The sequence below is a fragment of the Salmo trutta genome, chromosome 16 (genome assembly GCF_901001165.1).
Source record: "Salmo trutta chromosome 16, fSalTru1.1, whole genome shotgun sequence".
Classification (NCBI taxonomy): domain Eukaryota; kingdom Metazoa; phylum Chordata; class Actinopteri; order Salmoniformes; family Salmonidae; genus Salmo; species Salmo trutta.
In genome coordinates this window covers 56,971,756-56,984,875 of record NC_042972.1, presented here as the reverse complement: position 1 = coordinate 56,984,875, position 13,120 = coordinate 56,971,756, and the positions used below count along the sequence as shown (strand labels likewise).

Below are 13,120 nucleotides of genomic sequence, written 5' to 3'. Positions count from 1 at the left end.
GCCTGTCCTCATCTAGCTCCTCACACCAGCCTCCTCTGGTGCATAATAGCGTTTTTGTTATTAATTGAAATTGAATTAATCACACAGTCGTCACTCAGTGTAATTTATCAAGACCGGGATTCAATCTAAGGAACATTCTGGAGCAGTGCACTAGACAGTCAACATTGCACCTTTTAAAGAGCAACTGCCCCTAAAAACAAACTTGTCATTTAAAAAATGTATAGTCTCATCAAAATGAGTCAAACATTCATTCTACTGTAACTATTTACTACAAAGTGTTAATAGGATCATTTTGGTCATTAAAGTCAGTCTCGTCTGAGATTAGTTTTTATAGGGCTCCCGAGGGGCGCAGCAGTCTAAGGCACTGCATCTCAGTGCTAGAGACGTCACTACAGACCCTGGTTAAATTCCAGGCTTTATCACAACTGGCCATGATTGGGATTCCCAAAGGATGGCGCATAATTGGCCCAGCGCCGTTTGGGTTTGGCGGGGTTAAGTCGTCATTGTAAATAAGAATTTCTTCTTAACTGTGAATTGCCTAATTAATTGGGGCGGCAGGGTAGCCTAGTGATTAGAGCGTTGGACAAGTAACCGCAAGGTTGCAAGTTCAAATCCCTGAGCTGACAAGGTATAAATCTGTCGTTCTGCCCCTGAACAGGCAGTTAACCCACTGTTCCTAGGCAGTCAATTCAAAATAAGAATTTGTTCTTAACTGACTTGCCTAGTTAAATAAAGGTAAACTAAAAATTAAAAAAAAAATACATGAGTATCACAATTTTAAATGAAGGTTGGATTTAATTCAATCCTGCCCACAATGTTCATGGGACAACATGTAAAAATTCCAATAGCTCCAAATTTCAATGACTTAAAAACCTCAAACCATCTATAAATTCATATACAAATATTGAATGCATTTATCAATGAGAAAACAAAAAGGTGTGCAACATGAAAATATTGTCTCATTTACATTGTGACTTTCCTAGGTAAATAAAGGTAAAATAAAAATGAATAAATCAATAATTTATTGATGGTCCCTAGCTAGCCTCGGAGATAGGCTATCCAAAGTTAAGCCAACTTTGACACGGTCGCACACCAGCCGGCTAAAGCTAATTGACTAAATAATTGAGCTAACTCTTCCCACGTGCGAACACACACGAGACACCCACATCAAACCACAACCCCAAAACCAACTCACGTTTGAATTCAGTCATGGCCGCCAAACCAAATCTAAAACGAGGCCAAATCAGGAAGTGCAGTCACCCTTTTCCACAATGTTTTCAGATATTGCATTCACAGTAAATGCTGCATATGGTAAAGTGTGCTGCTCTATAACGTGCCTTGCATAGCCACGGGAAGATGTAATAATAAAAAAAAATATTACTAGACCTGTATTAGTAGACCGATATAGCTGTTTGTAGCATGGGCAAAAAATAATAATGCAGCTCTTAGCCGCCAATGTTGTTGACCATGACAATAAACTAAACCTTAAAAAATGTAGATGGTGTAACTAGCGTTTGTGTTGATTTGGTCCCCCATGAATAACAATTGCGTAGGCCAATGCAATGCCTGGTCTCTGAGCTTTAAACTGCGTTTTTAGATGTTTTAAGGTCGTTTTAGTACTGTAGGGACACGAAGAGGCTGTTCGTCCATGAGAGGGTGGCCGAGCACCTTGTTGTAGCAGATTTGTTTTCTAGAGCTGTGGTGGACGGTGAGCGCACGCTGTGGCTTGCAGGTTTAAGAGTGCCATAACTTAACCATTTAGGTTTTTTTTCCTAACCTTATTTGAGGATCTTGCATCCTCTTTCTTGCACAAACATTTGACAGCCTCGCAATTTCACGTTTGTGCCAGTTTTGACGTTTCCAATTTCACGTTTGGGCCAAATGTCAAGAATCTAAGTGAGTTTGCAAGATCCTGTTGAAATGCTAGCCTACAGTTGCCCTGCTCTATTTGTTACCCTTCATGTGTTACCCTAAATGTTGTCCCCAATGCAAATTCAGATGTTCTACAGTAAATTCCTTGCATTTTGCAACTTGTATCAAAACATTTACATTTTACATTTACGTCATTTAGCAGACGCTCTTATCCAGAGCGACTTACAAATTGGTGCATTCACCTTATGATATCCAGTGGAACAACCACTTTACTGTACATCTATATATTTTTTTCTTTTTTTGGGGGGGGGGGGGTTAGAAGGATTACTTTATCCTATCCCAGGTATTCCTTCCCACAAAACTTACTTGACTGTCTTGCAGTGTTAGAGGAATTTGAAAATTGCATGTAGCCAATCGCATCGTGTTGTGCGACACAAAATTGCACTTTTTTAACATACTACACTGTACATACACAATAGCAATCTTGTACTGAACCAAACATTGCAGTAAACCTGCAGGTTACCATTTCCCAAGGTTGCAAAAAAACTGTTGAACTGCTCTACGTACATATAAAAGTTGGAATGTTAATACCGACAGTCGGGATTACTTGGAAATAACAAACATTTCATTGCATAATCCCCACAGGCTAAACAGGGGCAGTGTTGGCTGATGAACTGAGAGTTCTCTGGTTTCGGAGAGGCCATTAAAGACTTGGATCAGACAATGGACCTGCACATTGTAAATCTTAACTGAGTTTCCTCTACTCCACTCGCTCTACGGTGTCCCATTGAAATTTCATTGGGAGGATGAAAGGGACCTGCCGGTAACCAGGTACAGAGGCCAGGAGTAATCCAAATGCTCCTGGTCTGCTGTTACTACAGAAAAATCTGTTTGGAGGATTTGCCAGTGAAAGGACACAATGTTCACCTAATCCTTTAATTGGATTCTGCATTGGTATGAGTGACACTGTGCCATAGCACAACTGCACTGCAGATGATGGCGTCAGACTGTAGTTGGTCAAAATGGGGCACAAAATGATCCAGCATCCGTGTCAAAATCAAATCTTTGTTAAGTATATGGCTCACCTTGAAAATAAAGTATTTTGGGACTTTGGAAAGAAGAATATCAGATCTTCTCCATTATGCAAGGTATGTCAATACAAACCCATTTTCCCCTGGACTTCACAGATGGTCATTTGCTCATTAGTTGCCCACAAACTGTCACATCACAACCTCAGCCGTTAAAAGCTTAAATTCGTGTTAATCTAACTGAAGTTTCCAGTTTCCAGTAGCTATTACACTAAAAAAAATACCATGCTATTGTTTGAGGAGAGTGCACTAAACACTTTTATCATGGCAACTGGTTTGATACATTCCCCTCTGAAGGTAAATAATGTACTTACATTCAGTAATCTTGTTCTGATTTGTCATCCTGAGGGTCACAGAGATAAAATGTAGCATAGTTTTGTTTGATCAAATCCATTTTTATATTTAAATTTAGGAACTGGGTTCTACAGTTTGAACCCCTGCTGTGTTTGATACACATGGGAAACTGTTGAGCGTGTATAACCCAGCAGCGTTGCAGTTCTTGACACAAACAGGTGCGCCTGGCACCTGCCACCATACCCCATTCAAAGGCACTTAAATATTTTGTTTTACCTATTCACACACTGAATGGCACACACACAGTCCATGTCTCAATGGTCTCCAAGTTTAAAAATCCTTCTCCTCCCCTTCATCTACAGTAAACTGATGGAAGTGGATTTAACAAATTACAAATCAATTAGCTATCATAGCTTTCACCTGGATTCACCTGGTCAGTGTATGTTATGGAAAGAGAAGGTGTCCTTATTGTCTTGAACACGCAGTGTATATTTACACACTGAAATACCATTTTAGTGTAAGAGCTGTTTGAAAAGACTGCCTGAAATTTTGGCCTGTTTTGGTGGGATGGAGTTTTGGCCTCACATGGTGACATCACCATGCGGTAAATAAGTTAATAGACCAATAAGAAAGAGAGTTCCAAACCTCTCTGTCAAAAACAGCACATTTTCTGTTTTCCTCTCCCCACTCAGACCACTCCCAAACAGTCCTAGCAGGTTTTAATCAAGGAACTCTCTGTACTTTGCTCCGTTCATCTTTCCCTCGATCCTGACTAGTCTCCCAGTTCCTGCCTCTGAAAAACATCCCCACAGCATAATGCTTCCAACACCATGCTTCACCATAGGGATGGTGTCAGGTTTCCTCCAGACGTGACGCTTGGCATTCAGGCCAAAAAGATTAATCTTGGTTTCATCAGACCAGAGAATCTTGTTTCTCATGGTCTGAGAGTCCTTTAGGTGCTTTTGGCAAATTCCAAATGGGCTGTCATGTGCCTTTTACTGAGGAGTGGCTTAAAGGCCTGATTGGTGGAGTGCTGCAGAAATGGTTGTCCATCTGGAAGGTTCTCCCATCCCCACACAGGAACTTTGGAACTCTGTCAGAGTGACCATCAGGTTCTTGGTCACCTTCTTGACCAAGGCCCTTCTCCCCCGATTGCTCAGTTCGGCTGGGCGGCCAGCTCTAGGAAGAGTCTTGGTGGTTCCAAACTTCTTCCATTTAAGAATGGAGGCCACTGTGTTCTTTGGGACCTTCAATGATGCAGAAATGTTTTGGTACCATTCCCCAGATCTGTGCCTCAACAAAATCGTGTCTCAGAGCTCTCCGGACAATTCCATCAACCGCATGGCTTGATTTTTGCTCTGACATGCCCTGTCAACTGTGGGACCTTATATAGACAGGTGAGTGCCTTTCCAAATCATGTCCAATAAATTTTATTTACCACAGGTGGACTCCAATAAAGTTGTAGAAACATCTCAAGGATGATCAATGGAAACAGGATGCACCTGAGCTCAATTTCGAGTCTCATAGCAAAGGGTCTGAATACTTATGTAAATAAGGTTTTTCTGTTTTCGCTTTGTCATTATGGGGTATTGTGTGTAGATTGATGAGGAAATTTTAGAATACGTCTGTAACATAACAAAATGTGGAAAAAGTCAAGGGGTCTGAATACTTTCCAAGTGGACAGTACATGTGACACGTTAGGCTGCTGCTGGAAGAGCCAACGCTAGGCGGATGATTGGATGTGATATGCTATTCGGCGGAGCAAACATTTCGAAAGTTAAGGCGCGGTGTTTGAATGTTGACATGGAAGTGGTTGAGCAACACTGGGCTGGACAATGACGGATGGAGATAGAGGTACTGAAAAATAGTAACAGAGAGAAAGAGGAGAGACAGAGCAAGAGAGAGAGAAGGAGACACAAATGGAAGTCCAGAAAACAGAGAGAGAGAAGGTGAGTGAGAGAGAAAGACAGATGCAGAGAGAGAGAGAGAGAAAAAGAGAGCCAGTGAGAGCAAAAGATGGATAGGGGACGTAATAAACTTGCGCAGCCCCATTGTGCCGGGGGAGTTCTGCTGACAGCACTAAACCACACCCAGTTTCCCACATCGGCTTTCCTATTGGCTGATCCGCAAAATCCCAGCAACAGCCTGCGCTCTCTCCTCCCCTCTCTTTCTCCACAAAGGACTTACCAGTGAATGAACTGAGTCAAGCACAAGCTGTTGAAATAGTAAAAGCCTCTCTCCGCCGATCTTTATCACCCAGAGCAACCAGACAGACACCGACGCCATTGCAGTGCACAGGAGAACCCTACCCTGGGTGAAGCTACATCAATAGAGCATGCTACGTAGGAATATACCTTCTCTTCAACAAAACAACAGACTCCACTGAACTGAGAGTCTGTTTTTCCTTTCAATTCTCCCCAGAATTATTCTATTTTCTCATTTTAGGACAGCATTGCTCCTCTCCTCAGCGACTACCCTCGGAGCAGACACTCCCACAACACACCAGGACACCCCAGTCTGACCAAACAAAAGTTGTGGAAACCTATCAACTTTGGAGAGAAGCCTATCTATACAGCCGGATATACGGTGGCCTTCCAGTGCAGAGAGAGAGTGAAAGAAAGAAGGATTTGGTGATTTTTCTCTCTTCTGGTGGGTCTGTGAAAGTCTGTCAAGACGCCGCGTGCCGTGCTCCGTGTGAAGAATGCCCAGGCGAGGATGGCCAAGCCGGCTGAGCCAGCGCCCACACCTGGGCTTTACATGGAGCGCTCGCAGAGTCGGATCAGCCTGTCGGCCTCCTTCGAGGCCCTGGCCATCTACTTCCCCTGTATGAACTCTTTTGATGAGGACGATGTCGGTAAGCAGCCTAAAGGTGCTAGCAGCAGCCTCCACGGGCCTCCTCATTTATTACTTCCATCATTTCCATCTTCACTGCTCGTGGGCTTCTCGTAGTAGCTCATAGTTGTTGTGACAGGTTGGTAGACAAGGTTGTGAAAGTTTGTGAGAGGAGCATGGTTATGCATGTCGGTATCCCTCTCTTGAACTCAATTCAAGTGTATTTGTGAGTGTTATGGTTTAGTGGTGGTTTGCATGTCTAATAAACCATTTGGGCAGATATTTTGATGTATAGTGAACATAGCTTCTGATCAAATGTTGCCACCATGTAAGTGTGTAATACATTTGCAAATGGCTGATGGGTGACTGTTAACAGCTCCAAAAGGAATATTATAGGTGTCACCCAACTTGATGCATTGCAAATATTAGAACTGCCATTTTAATGTGGAGCTTTGGCAACAAAGCAATTCAGTCTCTCTCTGACTGAGAAATGATTTATCCACCCCAATCTTATTATAAATGGCTGGATGCATTAGCACAACTATTCCCATGACTGCTGCCAACACACACACAAAAGTTGGCTACTTTAACTACTGTAATCAGACGGACGCATGGAAAAGAGAGTAGTAGTTCTGTGTCTGAATGCGCAATTGAAATGCTAATTATTTTGCGATTTGACAAACTACACTTCTCAAGTTCAACACCCACTGATTACAGGTTAATTTCTCTGTTGAGTTGAGCCACAAATATGCCCTCATCATTTCACTTCTCATTCAATCTATCGCTGTCATTATATTTAGGCTGATTTGGACTCTCCCTGGTGCACATTGCCAGCCAAACGTGTGAAGGTGAGGAGAATTGATTGTGAGATCGCTACTGTCGCTGTTTTATCTCATCTCTCCTCCTCTATTTTCGCTGTGTATGTCTCCATCTTCCCGTCTCTTTCACTGTCTCCATCTTCCCCTCTCTTTTACTGTGTGTGTTCTGTCTCCATCTCCCCTCTCTTTCATTGTCTCCGTCTCCCCCTATTTTTCACTGTCTCCATCTCCCCCTCTCTAACACTGTCTCCATCTCCCCTTCTCTTTCATGACTCCATCTCCCCCTCTCTTTCACTCTCGCCATATGCCCCTCTCTTTCACTGTCTCCATATGCCCCTCTCTTTCACTGTCTCCATCTCCCCCTCTCTTTCACTGTCCATCTCCCCCTCTCTTTCACTGTCTCCATCTCCTTCTCTCCCATTCTCTTTCATTGTATATCTCAATCTCCATAATCTCCTCGGTTTTATGTCTCTATCTCCCCCTCTCTTTCACTGTATGCAGTGCCTTCAGAACATATTCATTTCCCTTGACTTTTTCCACATTTTGTTCTGTTACAGCCTGGATTCAACATTTATTAAATTGCTATTTTTTTTCTTTACGAGGAATTGAAAAACCTCAGTGGTCTTTGAGGTTGAATCTGTGTTTGAAATGCATTGCGTGACTGAGGGACCTTGCAGATAATTGTATGAGTGGGATACAGAGATGAGGTAGTCATTCAAAAATCATGTTAAACACTATTATTGAGATTGAGTCCACACAACTTATTATGTGACTTGTTAAGCACATTTTTACTCCTGAATGTATTTCGGCTTGCTATAACAAAGGGGTTGAATACATTTCAGCTTTTCCTTTTATATTAATTTTCAACAACAAAAAATCTAACATAATTCCACTTTGATGTTTTGATGACACAAAATCTTAATTTATTCCGTTTTAAAGACACAACAAAATGTGGAAAAAGTCAAGGGGTGTAAATTCTTTCTGAAGGCATTGTACAGGTATACAGTATCTGTATATGTCTCCATATCCTCTCCCCTCTCTGACTGTCAGCCCGTGGGGGATCTGCATGTGAGACAAAGTGCTACCAGGCCAGACATCACATCTCCCCAGCTAAACCACACCGCCAACAGGAACAACACATCAGACTGCGCCTCCCCGTCAAGCTCTAGCTCTACGTACAGTCAGAAGAGTCACGCACAGCAGCCCGTTGTCACAGATCTATCACAGATAGAAATCTCTGGATTTCATCATCAGCCCTTCCATGCTAGTATGTCATTACGCTCGATTAAACGGCAGACGTTTTATGATATGATTGAATCCTTGCATGTATAGTTAAAACCCATGGTCACTGATCTACGTATGTAGCCTACATGTATTATATGTGTCTCTATCTCAGGATCTCATCAGCTTTCCATAACTCACATCTCATTAGACTTAATCTTGTCAGACAGCAGACATAGACTTTTATCATGGTCATTTTCTTGCGTGTACTGTAAGAATCACAGGGAATGGAATGCAGCAGGTGAGCATATGGTAGTGATGCTACTGTGAAGCTAATGCTGGCAGAATGCATTGCTGTGGCTATAGTGTAGCGGACCTAGTGGTGCTGGGAGCCAGAGGGGAGGATTATTGCCTGTTGAGACATGTACTGGCACTCAGCCTTGATTACAGCTTGAAAACCGTCGATGACCATGTCCCATGTCCCATGTCCCATGTCCCCATGTCTCAGCCAGGGGAAGAAGTGAATAAATATGAATATACTGTATTTGGGAATATATTTGGGGCCCAATTGTTACGAGCAGCATTTTAATGCCAAAAGTGAGGAAAATGGGAACAAATAAAAACAGAGTGATGAAGGAAATTAAAAAGTCATGGAAAGAATCCTGTTTCATAATATTTGATACTGTCATATAGATGCAGTACTATAAGCCATTTCATATGGATGAGGGATGCTTCTAAATCCACCAAATCTGTCAAATTTGGTTTGACAGAAAACTAAAACAGCATTTCTAAATATCTACAAACTAACCTAAAACAGGAGTTGAAGAACGCTGTGACGCTTCTAACAGAACATTGGATGAAACAACAGCAAAAACCAACAACATTGGACTAATTAATGAAATAACCCCATGGCACCCTCCTACTAATACCTACCATAAATCAATTTCTAAGAGGAGAAATTGCGCGCAATATAGAAACAACACATATTGATGAAAAAAAATGAAAGGACTGTTGTATTGGTTCTGGTGATCTATAAATGTGCAGGTAATGACAAAGCTATTAATTAGACCTCAGTTATATCCAGAGGAAACTGAACATTTTATGTTGTTCAATCAGTCAGGTCCATGTTTTAGACAGGGCTAGAACATGGAGGAAAAAAGGTTCCCTTGGAGGCCATGTTGGAGAAACAACCCAGAAAAGTCACCAATAAAAAGTTTATTTGCCGAAAAGTAGGTCTAGTCGGTGGTGAAAAGAGGCAGTCCATTGAAGAACATACTGTACATTATATCTACCGATTTCTGTGATATTTTGCATTGCATCGTTTTTCAGTGTTAATAGAGTTGATTTCCTTAAAAATGAAATAATCACTTAACAATCTAGTGATAGTGTTATTAACTGTTTGCCATTTATGCATTCAGTAAGCTTTGTTTACATATACTCTGTAACACTTTGCACTAAGTTGTTCTTATATCTGTGTAGTATAGCAGTAACAACACTAACATTATTAACATCTTGTTTTGCACATGTGCGCCTGACTGTCGGAAAGTGGGGGTGAAAACGCTTGGTGGTGCACCCAGACTATTTTTGCATTTGAAATGTTTTTTCTACACTGTTTTTCTTAACCCTTTAGACTCGTTCCAGTATACGGGTTGAAAATGGCAGATTTGGGCACTGATAAATGCCTAAATTGGAATGCAGAGGCTGTACAGTAACATGCTATACATCAAATAAAATAAAATTTGATTGGTCACATACACAGATTTAGCAGATGTTATTGCGGGTGTAGAGAAATGCTTGTGTTCCTAGCTCCAACAGTGCAGTAGTATCTACCAATTCACAACAATACACACAAATCTAAAAGTAAAAGAATGTAATTAAGAAATATATAAATATTAGGACGAGCAATGTCAGAGTAGCATTGACTAAAATACAGTAGAATAGAATACAGTATTTACATATGAGATGAGCAGAGCAGTATGTAAACATTATTTAAACATTATTAAAGTGGCCAGTGTTCCATTATTAAAGTGGCCAGTGATTCCAAGTATATAGGGCAGCAGCCTCTAAGGTGCACGGTTGCGTAACCAGGTGGTAGCCGGCTAGTGATGTAACAGTCTATGTAACAGTCTGATGGCCTTGAGATGGAAGCTGTTTTTCAGTCTCTTGGTCCCAGCTTTGATGCACCCGTACTGACCTCGCCTTCTGGATTATAATGGGTGAACAGGCCGTGGCTCGGGTAGTTGATGTCCTTGATCTTTTTGGCCTTCCAGTGACATCGGGTGCTGTAGGTGTCCTGGAGGGAGGTAGTTTGCCTCCGGTGATGCGTTTGGCAGACTGCACCACCCTCTGGAGAGCCCTGGGGTTGCGGGCGGTGCAGTTGCCGTACCAGGCGGCGATACAGCCCGACAGGATGCTCTCAATTGTGCCTCTGTAAAGGTTTGTGAAGGTTTTAGGGGCCAAGCCAAATTTCTTCAGCCTCCTGAGGTTGAAGAGGTGCTGTTGCGACTTCATCACCACACTGTCTGTGTGGGTGGACCATTTCAGATCGTCAGTGATGTGTACGCCGAGGAACTTGAAGCTTTCCATCTTTTCCACTGCGACCCCATCGATGTGGATGGGGGCATGCTCCCACTGCTGTCTCCTGAAGTCCATGATCAGCTCCTTTGTTTTGTTGACATTGAGTGAGATGTTTTTTTCCTGACACCACTCTCCCAGGGCCCTCACCTCCTCCCTGTAGGCTGTCTCGTCATTGATGGTAATCAGGCCTACTACTGTTGTCTGCAAACTTGATGATTGAGTTGGAGGCGTGTGTGGCCACACAGTCATGGGTGAACAGGGAGTACAGGAAGAGGTTGAGCACGCACCCTTGTGCAGTCCCTGTGTTGAGGATCAGCAAAGTGGAGGTGTTGTTTCCTACCTTCATCACCTGGGGGCGGACTGTCAGGAAGTCCAGGACCCAGTTGCACAGGGCGGGTTAAGACCCAGGGCCCTGAGCTTAATGATGAGCTTGGAGGGTACTATGGTCTTAAATGCTGAGCTATAGTCAATGCACAGAATACTTGCATACTGTAGGTATTCCTCTTGTCCAGATGGGATAAGGCAGTGTGCAGTGCGATGGCGATTGCATCGTCTGTGGATCTATTGGGGCGGTATACAAATTGAAATGGGTCTAGGGTGTCAGGTAAGGTAGAGGTGATATGGTAGAGGTGATATGAACCTTAACAAGCCTCTCAAAGCACTTCATGATGACCGAAGTGAGTGCTACGGGGCAATAGTCATTTAGATCAGTTATCTTTGCTTTATTGGGTACAGGAACAATGGTGGACATTTTGAAGCGTGGACAGCAGACTGGGATAGGGAGAGATTGAATTTGTCCATTAACACTCCAGCCAGCTTGTCTGTGCATGCTCTGAGTACGCCGCAAGGGATGCCTTCTGGGCTGGCAACTTTGCGAGGGTTAACACACTTAAATGTTGGCCACGGAGAAGGAAAGCCCACAGTTCTTGGTAGCGGGCCACGTTGTTGGCACTGTGTTATCCTCAAAGCGGGCAAAGAAGGTGTTTAGCTTGTCCGCAAGCAAGACATCGGTGTCCGCGACATGGCTGGTTTTCCCTTTGTAGTCTGTGATTGTCTGTAGACCCTTGTGTCTGAGCCGTTGAATTGCGACTCCGCTTTGTCTCTGTACTGACGTTTTGCCTGTTTGATTGCCTTACGGAGGGAATAACTACACTGTTTGTATTCAGCCATATTCCCAGTTACCTTGTCGTGGTTAAGATCTCTGGCTCTGCGCTTCACAACACTGTATGGGTTTTGACTGACAGCCATTCTGAACTTCAGCACCTCGAAGTTGCCTCCATCCCTCCCGCTATTTGAGCATCTTCTGCAAATGTTTATTGTCTGAGTGAGGGAAATGCCGTAAATTAAGAGGACTCCATGTATTTTGAAAGACGAGACATTGAGAATTATAATGAATACTGCTTTGATGTCATACAAGCAAGCCAAACACCTGTGAGTCCAGATGTGCACTTCACATTTCCATATCATAAAACTCAGGTAATTTACAGTGTCAACGTTTATGATCACTATTATGAAGAAAATTTGCCATGGCACACGCACCTGAATGCATCCATGACTCCTTTCTGTTTCCATTAATTGAATTGTGAAAGCCTTAATATCACTTTAATATCGCATTTTATAACTTAGATAGTCATATTGACAATATAGCAGGCTTTCAAATTACGCCCACCTGACCCAGATTGCAATATATCATGGACTGTTTTTGGATTGTGTAAACAACAGTAATTGTGTGAGGGCAGGGATGCAGGCTTGTGTTCCAAACAAAACAACTACAAGTGTGCTTGCTCTAGGTCCTCAACGGTACAGCTAGGATTACTTAGGAACTTAAGAACTGTACACACGTTGGAGAGGTGTGTGGCCACTTGAAGACCCCAGTTAGTCCTCTTACTCAACCCCTTGTAATTTTTTGGTCTTATGTTGCACCGACCCCACATTTTCCAGGAACATTCTTATCATATTACTAAATGTATCCAGACTACTTTTAGATTTCGCTACCAACAAAAGTACAGTAAAAGTGAAATGCACATCAAATCAACAGCGCAATGTTTGGATGCAGTCTTGTGTCAGGTGAACTGTTGTGTCCTCATAATCTCGAAACTGTTCCCTTTCAATAGCTACCATGGTTATGCAGCAAAATGCTTGTAATACATAAAAAACAAAATGCTGCAAAGTTTCCTAAGGACTAGAAGCGAGGCAGCCCTCTGTCGGCACCATCTTTTCTATATGCATTTCATATTTCTGTAAGAAACATTTTAATTTCGCACAATTTCCATGAGTGTAAAGGGTTAATAGGGGGAATCAATATTTATGAACAGAGCACAACAATATCTCTTAGATTTTGCCACAAAAAATTATATTGAAAAAGTGTTTTGACTAGGTTACTAATCTACACCCCTGAATATCCCACCCATAGTGATC

The 13,120-nt window shown here is 42.4% G+C and overlaps 1 protein-coding gene across 3 annotated transcripts in view; it reads left to right on the top strand.

The window, feature by feature from the left end:
* The first annotated feature begins 5,387 nt into the window (after positions 1-5,387).
* The window catches only part of rims4 (regulating synaptic membrane exocytosis 4), a 44,250-nt gene continuing 36,517 nt past the window's right edge, over positions 5,388-13,120 (top strand). Inside the window, exon 1 of one of the 3 annotated variants that reach the window (XM_029695060.1) lies at positions 5,388-6,123. In XM_029695060.1, coding sequence (XP_029550920.1) covers positions 5,970-6,123 — 154 coding nt within the window. In that variant the 5' untranslated portion in view covers positions 5,388-5,969. The remainder of the gene's footprint in view (positions 6,124-13,120) is intronic. The other 2 variants (XM_029695058.1, XM_029695059.1) reach the window with 2 other exon arrangements.